Source organism: Orussus abietinus, unplaced genomic scaffold (genome assembly GCF_000612105.2).
Source record: "Orussus abietinus isolate OABI.00-Male unplaced genomic scaffold, Oabi_2.0 scaffold37, whole genome shotgun sequence".
In the NCBI taxonomy this organism is placed as follows: Eukaryota; Metazoa; Arthropoda; class Insecta; order Hymenoptera; family Orussidae; genus Orussus; species Orussus abietinus.
In genome coordinates this window covers 767,989-785,279 of record NW_019394759.1, presented here as the reverse complement: position 1 = coordinate 785,279, position 17,291 = coordinate 767,989, and the positions used below count along the sequence as shown (strand labels likewise).

The 17,291-nt window shown below is 40.0% G+C and overlaps 4 protein-coding genes across 6 annotated transcripts; 2 read left to right on the top strand and 2 right to left on the bottom strand.

The window, feature by feature from the left end:
- Nucleotides 1-19: 19 nt before the first annotated feature.
- LOC105696288 (golgin subfamily A member 4) lies at nucleotides 20-6,983 on the top strand. 2 transcript variants are annotated; one of them, XM_012418655.2, is made up of 13 exons: nucleotides 20-200; nucleotides 323-466; nucleotides 618-702; nucleotides 822-991; nucleotides 1,066-1,407; nucleotides 1,501-2,420; nucleotides 2,518-4,462; nucleotides 4,538-4,687; nucleotides 4,754-5,300; nucleotides 5,480-5,796; nucleotides 5,940-5,972; nucleotides 6,167-6,469; nucleotides 6,567-6,983. In XM_012418655.2, exons 2-13 carry the CDS (start codon nucleotides 380-382, stop codon nucleotides 6,588-6,590), a joined length of 4,923 nt encoding a protein of 1,640 aa, XP_012274078.1. In that variant the 5' UTR covers nucleotides 20-200; nucleotides 323-379; the 3' UTR covers nucleotides 6,591-6,983. The 2 variants fall into 2 exon arrangements, with proteins under 2 accessions (XP_012274078.1, XP_012274079.1); XM_012418656.2 differs by lacking the exon at nucleotides 5,940-5,972 and having other exon boundaries at nucleotides 6,567-6,694.
- On the bottom strand, nucleotides 6,979-8,609 carry LOC105696291. The gene is made up of 3 exons (XM_012418668.1): nucleotides 8,384-8,609; nucleotides 8,055-8,239; nucleotides 6,979-7,983 (listed from the first exon to the last, which is right to left on the bottom strand). The coding sequence occupies exons 2-3, from the start codon at nucleotides 8,231-8,233 to the stop codon at nucleotides 7,188-7,190; spliced, it is 975 nt and encodes a 324-aa protein (XP_012274091.1). The 5' UTR covers nucleotides 8,234-8,239; nucleotides 8,384-8,609; the 3' UTR covers nucleotides 6,979-7,187.
- Nucleotides 8,610-8,838: 229 nt separating this feature from the next.
- LOC105696292 (charged multivesicular body protein 4c) lies at nucleotides 8,839-10,780 on the top strand. Its single transcript, XM_012418669.2, has 4 exons — nucleotides 8,839-9,161; nucleotides 9,525-9,702; nucleotides 9,809-10,059; nucleotides 10,196-10,780. The coding sequence occupies exons 1-4, from the start codon at nucleotides 8,981-8,983 to the stop codon at nucleotides 10,252-10,254; spliced, it is 669 nt and encodes a 222-aa protein (XP_012274092.1). The 5' UTR covers nucleotides 8,839-8,980; the 3' UTR covers nucleotides 10,255-10,780.
- A 117-nt stretch (nucleotides 10,781-10,897) lies between these two features.
- LOC105696293 (dual specificity protein phosphatase 3) lies at nucleotides 10,898-12,633 on the bottom strand. 2 transcript variants are annotated; one of them, XR_001103708.2, is made up of 5 exons: nucleotides 12,439-12,633; nucleotides 11,908-12,095; nucleotides 11,542-11,765; nucleotides 11,207-11,453; nucleotides 10,898-11,081 (listed from the first exon to the last, which is right to left on the bottom strand). XR_001103708.2 is itself a non-coding variant. In XM_012418670.2 (5 exons), the coding sequence occupies exons 1-5, from the start codon at nucleotides 12,466-12,468 to the stop codon at nucleotides 11,054-11,056; spliced, it is 663 nt and encodes a 220-aa protein (XP_012274093.1). In that variant the 5' UTR covers nucleotides 12,469-12,632; the 3' UTR covers nucleotides 10,898-11,053. The 2 variants fall into 2 exon arrangements, 1 of the variants encoding a protein (XP_012274093.1); XM_012418670.2 differs by having other exon boundaries at nucleotides 11,261-11,453; nucleotides 12,439-12,632.
- Nucleotides 12,634-17,291: the final 4,658 nt, after the last annotated feature.

Sequence of the window (17,291 nt, the reverse complement as noted above, 5' to 3'; positions counted from 1 at the left end):
CTAGTTCACACCGAACCGCAGGACGGCGCTACAGCGTCGCAAACAATTTTTTTTCATAATTCTGCAATGGTGGCAACCGCAAGTTGAAAATTGTACGTAATCGCGATGATTTACCCGTCGTGTAGCTTGGCGATGAAGCACCTGAATTCGCAGATAAAACTTAAGCCTGTTTAAGGACATCTCGTCGATGCAGTGATTCTGTAAGTGCGGTATCATTATTATGATTTTCGTTGGCGACCCAACCTCATTCCACGTAAACACGTTCTTCCGACAACCGTGACAGGTTACCGTTAATCCTTGATCAATTCGGGTCTCTTCACAGAATTCCCGCCTGAAAAAAACAACGCGTGAGCCTCCAACAAATCCAAGAACTGTCAAGATGTTCAAGAAGTTTAAAGACAAGCTCGCCGAGGAGATGAAACAATCGCCTGCACGACTGCAGGCGAGCATGCAGCAATTGGCGCAGGTTTGACATTTCCACGTTTAATCTCGATTTAACGTGACCGGAATATCGATTTCAAGCGGGCGTCTAGCGGTTAACTTCAAGAATTGAGAAGTCATTGGTCCTTTTTGAGTGAGGCTTATCAGACTAATTTGATATTTTGCTTCCTAATCAGGCAGTGGTATCTCCGACGTCCAACAGTTCGATCCAAGATCTGTCGGCTTCCAATGAACATTTTAGCTTGACCGAAGACGGCGACGGTGAGTGGATCTCTGTGACAAGCTACTTGCAAATAACCTTATCATCTAATAAATATAAGAACTTTACATGTTAGTTGTTATTGCTTAAATTATAATGTACTTTACAAAATGTATTACAGAGACGCCAAAGAACAGTCCAGCAAAGCACGGGTTTCAGAGCATCGATCTAAACTCACCTGCGACAAACTCCATGGGTTTGTCCCGTCGATCATCAGTGAGCAGTATCACTAGTGACGCTTCTTCGCTCTTCCCGATTTATGAGAGTCCTGGGAATATGTATCATTTACAAGTAAGTCTCTTCTAGAAACAACCTTGTGGTATTTGTGTGACTTGTGATCTTTAACTTTCATCTTTTTATCATAGTCTGATATCGAACAGTCGGCCAGTGAAGTTGACGATGGCGCAAGCTTACAATTCGATCGTGTCAGTAAGGACCAACTCTACTCGTCATACCGAAAGATGCAGACAAAATATCATAAGTATCGAGGCCGGTACACCGACCTGGCAAATCATTATCGAGAGATGGAAAGAGTTAAAGGAAAGCTGGAGTCATTACTGGTCGAGACTCAGGATAAAGCTCTGAAACGTATTAGTGATCTCAAGGAACAGTGTCAATTGGAACAACAAGCAAAAGCTCATCTTGAAGGTGTCCTGAGAAATGACATTGAAGAGAAGGACCATCTAATAAATGCATTAAATACTAAAGTAAGTGTAGAAGGAAGCAACTAAATTATCTGACAATTTATTGGACTTCTTACATAAAACTAAGATTAAGGGAGTATTCATTTTTTTTACTAGGTGAAGCTCCTTCAAACTAGTGAAACAATAGTCGACGGTGTATCTACCTCTGATGTGATGGATCAAAGCAACAAACAAAATGTCCAGATCCCAGAATCAAGTACAGACGAGTCACAGCAACAGTCTCAAGAAAATTCTATTCTGCTGACTGAAAACGCTCAGCTCAGAGAGAGACTGTCTAAACTCGAAGGCATTCTACCTCGGTACAAGGATTCTTTGAGGAATGGCAAGGAGAAGATACGAGAGTTAACTCAGGAGAGAAACCTCCTAGAACGCGATTTCGACGCGCTTAAAACATCCAACAATGAACGGATCGAGTCTCTGGAAGAGGAGTTGTTTGCCTCGAAGAGAGATGTAATTAGCTTGGAGCAACAAATTCAGGTTCTGAAGAAACGCGAGGAGGAATCAGTGCTTTCACTTGCGGAGAATAAACATGCCATTCACCGAGAGCTGGAAGTTAAAGAAGAACAAATAAAGCAGCTTCGCCTGGAGCTGAAACAAGCCATCGAATCTAGGGAACGCCTTAGCGAAGCACAAAGCTTGGACTCAGATAAGAAGGACATCATCCAGGATTTGTCAAAAGGTAAGTCAGAGGCGTTGAAACTCATGCAGCGAGATATGCAGCAGAAGCTCATTGACCTGGAGGAGAAAATGGGTTTAAAGTATCACCAGGAGGTGGAAAGGAATAAAGAGCTTATTGTGAAGCTCGAGAAACTTGAAAAGGAAAATCTACCCGAAAGACCCTCAAAAGAAGACGAACAAACGGAACTGCTGAAGGAAATGCTCAAGACAAAAGAAGAAGAAGTCTCAAAATTACAGCTGGAACTGCAAGATCTGGAGAAATGTTTGGATGAGTTCAAAGAGGAGAATGAAAATTTGAAAAAGAGATTGACCTGTACACAGGATAAAGAAAATTCAAGGTAAAATCCCCTGCGCTGTACCTCAGCATAATTGTTTATTATTTCATGGTTATTTAGTTGTGTAATTTAATATTCATATTTTTTTGTTTGTCTACAGCGTAACAGCTGATTCTTCGAATGTAGAACAGTCCACATTGGAGAGGATGACATCCATCGAGGAGACCAGGAAAGTTAGGTTACTCTTGAATGGACCAGTCTGTGAGGAAAAGCTACGTATGTTGCAGAAGGACTGTGAAAATTTAAAACAAATTGTTGTTCAGTGGATATCGGAAGGAAATGACTCGATGATCTGTCTCGGTCAAGGATTCCTCGACATGGAAAACATTTCTAAGTGTTTGAAGGACGAGAACAAACGTCTTCGAGAAGACAGAGAAGTGTTGACTGCTCGGATAGGAGAGATTGGACTGGAGAAGGAACAATTTGAGATAAAACTGAATACATCATTGAAAACAATATTAACTTTGGAGGAAGAACTTCGAGACCAACAAAAGAAATTGCAGTGCTTTGATGAGATAAACTTGAAGAATAATAAATTCGTCGCTGAGATAGATGCTCTTAATCATCGGTTGTCAGTTAGCAAGGAGGAAAATGAAGAACTTGTGAAGAAAACCGTTCTCCTTGAGAAATATTTAGAGAATATGTCGAGTGAATTAGGACAATTAAAGGAGGTGAAAGATCAACAGGATGGAGAAATTAAAATAATGGTTAACAGGAATAAAGAATTAACGGAGAATTTAAAGCTTTCGCAGCAAACAACAGTAGAACTGGAAGACCTCAGACAACGGTACGAATCGATGCTCGACGAAGTGGCAGCAGTTTCTATGGAAAATAAGGAATTAAAGGAGAGAAGCAACGAGCTGGCTATGAAGCTCTCCGAGTCAGAAAATACGCTAAAGTTAGTCCGGGAGTTCGAGGAAAAAGTGGAGACCCTTGAAGGAGACAAAACTTCGTTGCTAAGTGAAATGGAAAATTTGAAAACAGAAAATAAAGGACTGAAAGAGAAGAGCAACGAGTTGTCGAAGAAATTCTCAGAGACCGAGAGCCTACTGAAAAGCGTCGAGGAGTTGCAGCAGCAACTTAGTATTTTGAAGTTAGAAAATCAGAAATTAAAGGACGAAACCCAAGAGTTATCGATAAATTTGGAGCAATCTCGAAAGGAACGTGAAGAACTCTCCAATGTGGTGCAACAGCTGCAATCTCAATGTGACGAATACGTGAAAGAGTCTGCTCTTAGTGGTGCGAAGATTTCTGAGCTACAGGAGAGGAACCAGGAGTTGCGAGATTTGGAAAACAGTTTGAGGAAATTGATTGATTCCAACGAATCGACAATCCAGTTCGAAATGAAGAATCTTAAAGAAGAAAATTTCAGACTGAAGACGGAGTATTCGGAGGAGACTTCTCAATTACAAAACCAGCTCGATACAGCTCTCTCTGAGAATATCGAGTTAAAAGAAAAAATTTCCTTATTGGAAAAGATGAAAGAAGAGAACAGTGCTTTGATAAAGGAAATGTCCAAGTCGAAAGTGGAGCACTCAGAATTGAAGGCACAGCTTGATACAGTTTCTTCTGAAAATGTCACTTTAATGGGGAGGATCTCATCTTTGGAAGAGATGCATCAGAAATTTTTGAATCAGAAGCAGGAGCTGAAGGCTGAAAGTAATCTCCTTGTGTCCGAAAATAAAAGTCTTCGAGATCAGATCGAAGGATTGAAAACTAAAATCACAGAACGTAATTCACGACTTCAGGCCATGAAAGAAATGGAAGAGGACCTGCAGATAAAACTTACGAAGCTACGGGCAGAAAGAGATGGTATAAAGGAAATGCTGGACTCTTTGAAGTGTGAGAATGATCAGCTGCGCACTCAGGAAAACTCTTTAAGAGAAACAATGTGCTTGGCCGAGTCAAAAAAAGAAAACCTCCAAAGTGAAATAGAAAAATTAGGCAAAGAACATTTGGAAGTAAAATCGCGATTGACGGCCAGAGTGGATGATGTTCTCACTGAGAATGCTGCTTTACAAGAACGAATTTTTTCCTTGGAAAAGGTAACGATCCATTAACTATAATATTGAAAACGGTATATTTTTAAATATTTCTCACTTTCTATATTTTTCAATCAGGAACTGCAAGAGGTGAACGAGACTTTAAAAGACAAAATACTTAATGCGAAAGAAGAACATTCAGAGGAAAGTCTACGATTAAAGGCTCAACTTGATAAGGTTCTCTCGGATAAGGCTATTCTAGATGAAAGGATTAATTCCTTTGAGAAGGTACATATATACACATAATGTCATGTATCACAGCATGTTTTTTCTATTTTGATTCATGTATCACAGATAAATCAAGAATTACGCGAAAAGGAAGAAAGTGCGAGGGAAGCTGCGTGCAGTGAGCTTAGAAATGAAATTTCGAGGTTAGAAACTGAACGCTTAGCGAAGGAATCGCATTCAAAGACTCAGATCAACGAAACGCTGTCTGAAAATATTGATTTAAAGGAGAGAATTGCATCGTTGGAAAAGGCGAACCAAGAATTGGGAGACCAGAGGAGGATCTTGGAGGAATCGTTGCAATCGAAAGAGTCTAATATCGGGTTAGAAAATCAAAGTCTTAGGGATGAAATGGCGAAGATGAGCGCAGAATATTCTGAGCGCGGTTCACGATTAGAGGCTCAACTGGATGAAGCCCTTCTTACTTTTCAAGCGAGAGAAGCTCAGATGAGAAGCCTCAACGATGAACTCAGGGCTAAGGCAGAGAACCTCGAACAAACTCTGAAGACCAACGAAGACGAACAAAGCATGCGTCTCAAGCAACTTGTCAAAGAGTTTCAAGCTCAACTTCACGATAAAGATGAAGCGATCCAAGCAGCGCTCGAGAAAAGATTCGGTATGTTTCTTCGACAAATTTTTCTAAAATATTCTTGTATTTTGCTGATTAAAAAAATATATATATGTTCATTAGGATTATTTGTTTTTAATTTGTTTTTGAACTTATTTTTGGTATATCTAGGTTTAAGCAACATCAGTCTATACAGGTTTCCAAGATTTCATGTGATGTTATTTCAGATCGGCAGCAGAATTATGAGACAGATCTTATTCAGCAGTACAAAGAACAACTGAAAGACTTCCAGGTCGAACTGACGGAAAAGTCAGAACTAATTGAAGGTCTTATCCTGGAGAAGAAAGAACTCTCTGCTCAAAGACAGAGCGAAATAGAAAAATTGTCGGAGACCATAGCATCGATTAAAAAGGAGCATGCAAACGAGCTACGGGATCTCGATAGAAAGTGGAAAACGATTTTAAAGCAGAAGACAGAACAGCTTGAGGTAAAACATGGAGAAGAAATCAATGAATTAACCAAAGAATGGCACAACGAAAGAAGGGTACGAGGATTTGTTTGCGCATCCACTATTTGATGCTTTGTCGTGAATATTCTCAATCATTTTTCCATAAATTTGATTAATTTCTTAAATTATCTAGGTTCTATGTTTTATTTAATTGCTTCCATTAATTTTTATGTTTCTAGAGCGATGCCAAAAATTCTCAGTCATCGGTTGAGGTAAATTCATTTGCCTTTAGATTTATTTTGTCTCATTTATCCATATTTTCTGTCTATATTTCTTTACACTTCATTGTTATTCATAATTTCTATTCATTAATTTTGAATATGCAATAGAGAGATCTTTGTAGCAAATAGATATTTTTCTATATAAACCAGGTTGTGATTTTTATTTGTAATCTGTAAAATTCTAGGAGCTTGAGAGTACCTCTCGAGTGGCTATGGCTGCGGTTCAGTCTAATACTGGTTCGCTGCACAGTCTTCAACAGACATTAGTCTCACAGCGCAGAGAACTTGCAGAGCTTAGAAAGCTTGTTAAGCTGAGACACGATACTTTAGAAGACTCAACAGAAATCGAGTATCTAAGGAATATACTTTTCGAATACATGATGGGCAGGGAGACGATGGTGCTGGCTAGAGTTATCTCAGCGGTAGTTAAGTTCGATCAAGAACAAACTGCGAGAATTCTTAAAAGGGAGGAAGACAAATTAACATTGGTAAGTTTACGGTTTATACTTCAAATAGAATTTTTCTAAAATGATGTGATCGATCGGTGTGGCAATGTATGAAATCATTGCAAACTCTTAATTTTAGTTGGGATCACTGGGACTAACGTAGCAAGTGAATCCGTGCATTTAGGATCACTTCAAGAACGGCTGCAAGATTGCCGTAGTTATTAATATTCATACTGAATCTGTTGAAAGAAAAAAGGTGACATCGGGTCATCCAGCTACTGGAATAGATTCAAAATGGAGCATCGGATAGTATTTACGTCGAAGCTGGAGCAAATGGTTTATGTTAATTGGTGCTTCACTGAACGATGATCTGGTAGCATTAATGTTGCTAAGTCGAATGGTCGCTTTTAGTCAAATCTTGTCTGTAAGGCCTGCCCAATCATTCGATTCGAATACAAACTTATGGGAGTTCCTTCAGTTAAGAGGGTAACATTTGTAAATAACGCTGTAATTAAATAACTAAGCGAGTTCATATAAATAATGAACAAAAATTCAACGTTGTACAGTTTATTGTCTTTTCTGGAGTCTAGTACAGGGTTGCATCTTTTTAAGAAGTTGGAAAGTAACTATTTGAACAAACTTATGTATATTTATAGCTCACACTTAGTTATAGAGAAAAGCGATTAACAAAGAATTTCATCCTTTATGACAATTTAAACAAGTCAATACATATAGCACTAGTCTATGGGTTCTTTTTTATCTACATCATTTCTTGTTCTTGCACAAGTTTGTGAAACTTTGTTTCAAAATATTCTTTCCTCTGCCTTGTTGACAGTCTGAAGTTGAAGGGACTTAATTTCCATTGCATCGGAAGAGAATCGGTTGCCTTCTCATCTTCATAACCTAAGAACTGCCATGCTGCTTTATACCTTGTTATCATCTTATCACAGTACTCAAGACCGCCCTCGACATATTCCTGGCCGAGATCTGAGATTTGAGCATCATGCACTTGATCATAATAAGAACTTAACAAATCTCTTTGTAAATGCCACAAAGATGCGACCATTACTCCAAGCATGCCATGAGCGGTAAACCTGGCCAAGACAGGTTGATGCAGAAGTTTGAAACTACGATTGAGATATCTACATGCTGAATACATCATAATGACGAAGCCTGCAGTGAACGATGGATTGATAACTCCCTCCATGGTTTGAGACTGTAGTATTTCTTTCGCAAAAGCAAATTTTTGTGCCGATTCTGACAGTATTAGAGATTCTAGAAATGGTTTTGCCATTGGATGGTTTATATCTAGTACTTCAGAATTTACAGAAACACGATTTGTATTTATTTCTCCTATTCTTTTATAGGTGAAATTGATAGGTATACCAATGTAAGAACCGAATTTAAAAAACGTATAACCAATGTGATATATGTCAAAGCCAACTGTCATAAATGGATGCAATTGCTCACGGTATGCCTCAAAGACTTTTAAGTCATCTTGCACTTGAGTAAACATCAGTTGTAACTTTTCAGGAACGGGTACCTCTTTATCATATCTGCAATTTATATAGAAATTAATCGATTAAATAGTAATATTCACATATAACGTTAAATGACAATTATTAACTTATGGAGCTGAACAAATTTTTTCCAAGGTGTGGCCAAGAATGTTTGTGGCAAATATTCAATGCAAAATGCTGCTATCGTTGCTGCTATGTTCCATTTCATTGCAGTGACTGGCTCCACCAGTTTCGTATTGACTGGTAAGCTTCCACCAATTTTAGGTGAAATATTGAGGCGGCTCATTTTAGTCTACAGCAAATCAAAACTCAAGTATAATCATTTGCCAATATCTCACAAGACTATAACCATTCTACACCATTTAACTGTAAGATTTGATAAAACCGGTAACACTTAATCTGCCTTGATCCAAAATATCTCACCAAACGAAATTACCTGCACAGAGTTTAAATCCTGAGAATTCAAGATTGTTCAGTAAATGAATGGTATAAGCTTGTTCGTTTCATAAAAATAAAAAAGTCTTCAATTTTAATAAATTGAAAACGATTCACAAATTTAAAAGGTCCACTATCTGTACTTGAATGAAATAGGTTATGTTAGGTAAATTTCGAGGTTCGGGGTTACGTCCAGTTACGTCGCTCCGGTCGCGCGCTCGGTCTTGTATAGGTTCAACAGAGATGAGTTGGGAGATTGCTCACGGCAGTCGCTACAGACGTCAAAATATTAAGGGACTGATTGGGTGACGCGTTATTCGAGGCCGAGGTTCCTATATTTACATCGTGGATTTCTGTACTTAGTTCAAGATTCTGCCATAAGGGGCCACGTAGAATTGCGAATACATTCAACTTTGTAATCTATTGTTAAATCATCTGCCGTGGATTACCTTTCCATCTCTGAGTCATGACGTAGTGAGTATCGTGTGAGTATGGCGGTAACGTTCCCTGTGTTTTCTGTAAGTTAGGATTTTAGTGTTTCTCGTCCGATTGAAAGTCTGCCATCGACGTGACTCCCGTCCCTTTGAAAGGACTCAGGATGAGCTTCTTCAGTAAAGTTTTCGGAGGGAAGAAAGAGCCGGTCGCTCCTTCGACGGCCGAGGCTATTCAGAAGCTGCGAGAGACAGAGGAGATGCTCATCAAAAAGCAAGACTTCCTCGAGAGCAAAATCGAGCTAGAGATTCAAGTGGCTAGGAAAAACGGGACGAAGAACAAGCGAGGTATGATCGAGATTATTCTTGCTTTGTTTTTACTTGTTAAGCGAGTCGTTCTTTTTTTTACACAATTGGTAGATAACTCGTCTTATCATCTGTCAATGTGACGGCTCTGGATTCGCAGAATGTCGTATTAATTCAAAGAATTTATTGCATTCTTCATCGATGATGTCCGAATGCTCGTATACTTCCAAAAGCCTACAGCCCTTAAGGCTACAAGGTTATGCAAACCACACTTTTCGTTGTCTCCTATTTCAGTCGATCTAACAAGTTTTCGTCACTTCGTACACAGTTCAGCCAGTGATCTTGTCCTTGTTATCTGTAAACTTCCTCGATGGATATTCCTATGTATATTTTTGAATTTTCTAGCTGCGATACAGGCATTGAAAAGAAAAAAGCGTTATGAGAAACAGTTACAACAAATCGATGGAACTTTATCTACTATTGAAATGCAAAGGGAGGCTCTCGAGAGTGCTAATACAAATACGGCGGTACTAACTACAATGAAAAGTGCTGCAGATGCTCTTAAATCGGCACATCAACATATGTACGAACCTATTTCTTTTTTGAAACTGTGTTGCTTTATTTTTAAAATGCTATTATAGGTCTTCAAATCGATGTTTATAGTTTAATCAGATTTATTTTAACTTTAGGGACGTCGATCAAGTTCACGATATGATGGATGACATTGCCGAACAACAGGATGTTGCAAAGGAAATTTCGGATGCAATTTCCAACCCTGTCGCATTTGGACAGGACGTAGATGAAGATGAACTAGAGAGAGAATTGGAGGAGCTCGAACAAGAAGAGCTCGATAAGGAATTGCTTGGCGTTGCTACTAGCGACGAACTTCCAGCTGTTCCTGCAAGCTCTGAACCTGCTGTTCCTGCCAAAGCTCGTTCTAGTAATTTCATTTGTTTTCACGAATTTTATTGCAGATTTTTACTTTAGAGTACAATCAGGATCGACAGGGTTTTAGTTTCATCTGTGTGTGTGCGCTTTACTTGTAGAAATATTAATTTTTTTATCTTGTTTTGCAGAACCAAAATCAAAGGAAGAAGACGACGATCTAAAAGAACTTGCAGCATGGGCCTCATAATATGTTTAAATCAAATGCTGCTATAATTAGGAAGTTATTCAGCATAATATAGCGCATAAAAGATTTTCCCAAATATCAATCTGAATTTCTCTGTATTATAATCCTCAAGAAAGCGAGCGTACAATTTAGAATTTTTGTGTGTGATTAAACGCAATATTTCTGTTTCGGCGATCTTTGCTGGATTAATTAATATATCAGTGGATTACTTTAGGGAACTTAAGAACTACATGTTAATAAATGTCAAACATTATTCTAACATGTGAAAGGTATAATATATTCCATTTTCGTAAACGTATTCGGTATTATTATCAATTTGTTAATCGCTTCTAATAGGCGAATGTTGATTTATTGTCATGCCTAAGTAATGGGACACACAATCTCTGGACATTGACGATGTTAAAGAATGAAAGCAGACAAAAGTTAAATTACACCCGCGTGCCTAGCAAATGATTGTATCTAACTATATGACTGCAACCTAAGCTTGAATTTTATATTAATGTATATAAATACATAGCTTTCGACAGTGTTAAGAAATAAATCATTTATAATTAACAGTATACTTTTTAACTTTATCTTTGGCTTGGTACATGAGGGGCCATGTTAAACTCTAATCAATGCCAATGACTTGAAACCTTTAAATCAATACGTATTCATATTTGTACTATTTATTCAATTTGCACATTATCAGGATTAATATTTCTATTTTAAGTGAGTAATAAAATTCTTACAATAAATATATTTTGATTGATATTTCCGTATGTTAACTTTGCTAAATTTTTCATCTGATTTGTTGTTTTATTCACAACGTCGATTGAAGCGCTTTGTTCCTGGAAAACAAAAATCAGAATCAGATGTTTGTAAATAACATTGCAAGTCAGATATTAAAATCGCTACTCACTCAAAAGTGATAATGTTAAATTGTTAGTACTGAATGTATATGCACATTTTTTACCATTTTGATCACATAGATAGATGAGTTCAAAAGTATTATAATTCTTCTAATTACAGGCGTTCTCGACGTAGCCGATTATCCAGGTTTGCAAGTTGCCGCAAGAAACCTTGATTGGGATTGATGCAACGGTTCGTACGGACCAACTGAATTGCGTCGACTGCTAGCATTTCTTTTTTGGTCATCAAATATGCAATGACACATGTTGCACTGCGAGATATTCCCAACATACAGTGGACGAACACTTTGCCTGCGAGTAAATAATGGTAATTCGATCAAAACTTATTTGATTTAGACTCTTTTATATCGCATTTATTTAGAATTCTAATTATTCTTACCTCCAGAAGAAAGAGCATTATGAATAAATGATACTGCTGCAGGAAAATATTGACTAATGTCAATGGTAGGCAAATCTATAATCGGTAACCCAAGGTATTCTATCGATGTGTCACTATAATAGTGTCTATTAGTATTCACAAGACCAAATCGATTTCCTTCAGCTGTATTAAGTACGTGAGTCACGCCCAACCTTTTCAGAAACTTTTTATTTTTAGCGGTACTCCTGATAATTTGACAATATTTTAGAATTAATAAAATATTGTCTATGTAAGTAAAGAGCAATGTCAGCTGTATATAAACAGAAATAAGCATAATTCCAGCAGTAAATTACAAAATTAAATCAGTTTATGAATACAGATACTAACGCATCTCCAAGAATGATATTTGGATAAACCTCATCGCAATCGATGTCATGTTGCAGGCGATAATAGTTTCTATCGTCGACGTTCTCATCGAAACCAGGTATTGGTCTCAATTCTGTTTCAGTTTTGCTCAAGACATCGTGTAATTGAGAGCCTGTCGTTTCACCCCCCGGAAGATGTTTCTGAAAATCCTGAAAAATGTTGAAATTTAATTGCAATCGTATTTGTTTCCATACATGCTCCGATGTAAGAAATTAATTTTTCAGTATGTGGAACTTACTGACTCAGGTTCTGCGTTTAGATTAGATGAAAAAAAAAAAAAAAAGAAAAATATATCAATCGCCAAGCGCGCGTGAATATGACCTTTGGAGTATAAAATCAAAAATCGAAATGTTTTTTAAAACGCAGTTTCAATTATGAAGATGTTTCATAAATAATTGTGCCGTTTTATGACATAATTGAGTCATCATGTCAAATTAAATCAGGGACCTGTTGCAGTGATATCGATTAAACAAGTTTATTTTGTTATCTCACCCGGTCTCGATCTCTCCATGTGTTGTTCATCTTGATAACTGTCGTGAACTGCGCCCAACTGTCACTTCCAGTACAAACTGTTGGTTATTTAATATGAGACGCATGCGAATACGCTATATAAGTCTCTAAGTGGAGTTTAAGCGGACTCTATAGCAGTCTCCTCGATTATCCTTCTTATAATAGAATACAGGGAGACAATGAATTAAGAAGAATGCAGATGGTTACCGTGAACTGGAAACTGAGACTTGTTTCTTAATACAACTCGCCTCCACAAGATGGCGCCACTATTACATTTGAAGTGCACGTAGAATATCCGCATTTCTCCATCTAACGTTAAAATTCAGCAACTTGCACATCTTTTCGAAATCATTTACCATTGATTCATGGAGACGTGCGTACGCTCGTGCTGCGCCGATCTATAGACCTGTAAAATAAATGTTTTCTACATACATAATTAATTCGTTAACAACGTGAATTCATTTCGGAAGAGGTTTAAATTTTTCAATCTTTCAAACCGACATTTGAGATTTCAGTTAATTCGAGGCGTGTTTGAATTTTGTTGGGTGAAACGTCGGTGAAACGGAAAATCTGTCCTTACGTAATTATCCTATACTCGACCATTATTATATGTAAATAGTCGTAATAGAAAATCGAATAAATCGTTAACGGGGCTTGTAAGAATTGTTGCACATTCGGGGTTACTTTATTTCCGTACATCGACTCGGCAAGTGAATAACAAAATCCTGAAAGTTTATGGGGAATAGTCGGACCCATTGCGAAAGCGTCTGAAACAGGCAAGGCACGCCTCGAAAACAAACTGTCCGTATTTCATGTCGGCTGCAACGATAAACGGACGAAATGTTTATGCGAGGCAATGCGCATACCTGATTTACCTAATGGACTTTCCGGACTACATTCTGCTTTCGTCTAGACGGTCTAATCGATTCTTCGTCAGTCGGGGAAGGACGAGGGCATTTCTGAAATTTATGAAAAAAAAAAATAACATTTCCCCGGGCTAAACTTTCGTGAAAGGGTTGAAAGAAACCCTCCGTAAAACGGAGTCGCCTGGTTAAAATCGAGAAAAATCCTCCCTGCCTTGCTGAAAAATTCATTTGCGGGGTCCTTATTAAAAATTCGTCAGTCGCGCGCTGCGTCGAAGTGAAAAGTTTCATAATTAGCAATATCGCGGCCGTTCCCGAAAAATTTCGTCTACGACCTCCGGAACTGATGTTTGTTCCCGTCGTTTGAAAGTTAAATATCCCTGACAACTCTTTTTTGGTTTATCAAATCATACCCTGTAGTGATTATTTCATTAGCGATCATCTTCCTCTACGGGTGACGCTAAGCGAAAACAAAATGGCGGCGGACAAGAAGGAGAGGCTTCGAGCGTAGAAGAATAAAAGCTCGGGGCTTGTAAAACTACCAGGGTCTAGGATGTTACGGAATAGGTGTGGGACAGGTGTGCGATAGGTTCAGGATAGATTCAGGATAGGTGCGGGGGTGTTATTGGGTCGTAGCCACTTAATATGCAAATGCAGCAGAGGCGTCGGGACGCCCAGCCCAGACGGCAGCCAGCCGGGCCAATACTTTAATTTACATTTAAAATTGTTCAAGGGTTGACAGCATCTGCCCTGTTCCTCCCCTCTTTTCTCGTTCCACTGCGACATCCTCCCTTATAAAACTATGAAACAAATTCAAACTAGTTTCGGTCCCAGGAAATTTAAGGGAGTTACGGACATTGTCCCTGGCGGGGTAAAAAGTCTGCTCGACGCTTTCGTCTCTACAGGATGCAAAGGTGGATAAAAAAGGAGACGGCAATTTCGGAGATAAAATCGAACAGCATGAATCGCTCGTGACTTCGATACCACATTTTTCTTAATAATTTCTACCTTGATAGTAGATTTTTTTAAATTATTTTAGATGGCGCCCCGTTGACGACTTCGTCCTTAATTTCCATGGCGACGTGGTCTTCCTTCCGACTCGTCCTGGATTTTATTCGAGGATAGGTCAGATCCTTGGCAAGTNAATGTATATTTATAATATCCGAAATTCCAGGCAAGAGCGGGAAGCTCCGAAGACCCAGTTCCTCCTATTATTCTTCAATCGGCTTTAATCCAGAATTCACGTCATACGAGGAAATTGCAGAGCCGAAGCCCGGCTTGCCCCGAAAAGGACCAGAAACCGTCTACGTACATCCTGGATGTTTTTGGAATGCGAGCTTGCAGCCACGGGACAAGGGAGGTCTGATCCTGATACATACATATAACGAGGACACGGCCAGGTTAATAGAGTTACAGGCTAGCTTTTTGAAGTGCTTCGAACACCGAGAGCTTTGTCGCCGAGGACGAAAGGAAATTCGATTTGGTTTCTCGAGCTGCGAGGTGAGACGGTTTGCAGACTTCCGGAGAGAGGGACCGGAAGAGCGTCGAAATCGGGTTTCGAGGAGGCCATCGACGCGCTTTTGTTCCGCCACTGATGTCGAACTCTTCTTCCAGGTTCTGGGAGGATCTTTTAACGATCGTCTCGCGGACTCGAAGAAAAAACTCGAAGATCGTCTTCTGGGGGAATTTGGACGGAACTCGCATTGCAGACCTGGAGGAAGATCACGAAAATCGTCCTTCAGGTGCGGCAGAATTTAGAGACCGTCTCATAGACTTGAAGGAAAAATACGGAGGTCATTTTGCAAAAAGATTTCATGGAAAATCGCCCCCAAGTTTGAAGGAAAACCACGAAGACCTAAAAAGATCTCCTGGACGTGGGGTGAGGAAACCGAGCAGCCATTTTTCCTTGGACTTTCGGCGGATCCAGAGACACTAGGAAGTCCTAAACGCTTCCTCGTTGTTTCTCTTGTTGCGAACTCCTCTTCCGGTGCAACCGCAACCTATGGCAGCAACCTACAACCGTGCGGCAGAATTTAGAGACCGTCTCATAGACTTGAATGGAAAATACGAAGGTCATTTTGCAAAAAGATTTCATGGAAAATCGCCCCGCAGGTTTGATGGAAAACCACGAAGACCTAAAAAGATCTCCTGGACGTGGGGTGAGGAAACCGAGCAGCCATCTTCCCTTGGACTTTCGGCAGATCCAGAGACACCAGGAAGTCCTAAACGCTTCCCCGGTGTTTCTCTTGTTGCGAACTCCTCTTCCGGTGCATCCGCAACCTACGGCAGCAACCTACAACCTCCAACCCTCGGTGTTAAAGCGCCGGCGCGCGTCTCTTTTATCGTGCGGCATGCCGTACAGCTGCAGCTGCACCCGGTGCGAGCACGTGCCACGGACACGTTGGTGAAACGAACTCGTAAATATGTTTTTACAGGTCCCCATGACCGGCCTCGGTGACCAGCCCTCAAGTAAACCGGCATAACGCGCGCGAACTGCATAATTAAATTTATCCCTAGCCGGGCGGTGCACATATTGCGCTCCTAGGATGATCCTCGTTTACAGCGACGCCGTGAACAGCCATCGTTCGAATTTCCCGTTCCGCATCGCGAAATTCGGCCCCGATTACCCTGGCAAAAATTCAAACGCACGCGTACCTCGGAAAGTTTGAATATTTATGGGCGGGAATTAATCGAGGACTGCTTAGGGTAGGTTAAAAAGAGACGGCGAGGTCGAGCCTTCTCCGAGGAACCCGAGATTCGAGATATTGTCGAGGTCGTTTAATGGAGTTATCGGGATAGATCTGGTATCAGCGATTCGAGCTTATTTAGTAGACTTACGCTGAGAAAAAATGTTGCTTGACTTAAAATAGAAAAATATCCCCCGCAAGACGGCATCTTGCGATCTAATACGCCGAAAGAAATGTCAGATCGAGTAAAGGAAATTGGTTTGAATCAACGACAATCAAGATACTCGTTTGGTTTAGCTCGACATTAATTTTTCATCTCAAGAAAATGATGCTTGACTCAAAATAGAAAAATATGCCCCGCGACGACGGCATCTTGCGATCTAATACTCCCAAAGAAATGTCAGATCGAGTAAAGAAAATTTCTTTGAATCAACGACAATCAAGATACTCGTTTGGTGTAGCTCGACATCAATTTTTCATCTCAAGAAAATAATTATTTCCTGCAGTCATATATGTGCCCACAATTATGAAAGTGGTCTAAGTCAAAATTAAAAAAAAAAAATGAGTTTATCAGTTATTTCACGCCATATTATTTCAAACGAAATTAATTAAATGTAATTTCGAAACAAAAAATATATGACTTAGGCCACTTTCATAATTATGGGCACATATGATTCAGGCGACAGTATATGTTTGTTTCGGTCAACTAATATTTTTTTTCTTCTCAGTGCGAGGTTTCTAAATGCTTTAATAACCTCGTGACAGATCCGTGAGTCGCGATTCGTCGTAGCAGTCGTACGAACCACAGGTTGTTCGGCGCAATTCGCGACACGGGTCTCGCGGTCGGATAATTTCATCGGGGTCCAATTTCTTCTACAACCGGGTGAATGCCGGCCACGGTCCATGCAAACGAACCGCTTCATCGCGCATACGGTCCGGAAGGTCCGGAAGGTCCGCGGGGCGCATGACGACGCTCGGCCCGGGGGTGGGATCATCCCCAAAAATCGCATTTTCGCCGGGGCCGACGCCGCGGCGTGGAATCAGTTGACCCCTACCCTCGGCCTGGGAAGTTTCATCGAGATCCGAATTTTCCGGTTACCAAGGCTCCCCTTGTCAGCGTCCGCGTACTGCGAGGTGGGGGCATAAGCTCGGGGCGGGCTCGAGGGAGTTCAGTTTCTCGCCGACAGCGCAGCGGGGTGGGTGTCGAATCAAGGGTACGTCCTCAGCTCTCACCATTTCATGTCTCTAGTCCCCCGATATCCTGCAGGACGTTCGCGACCGGCAG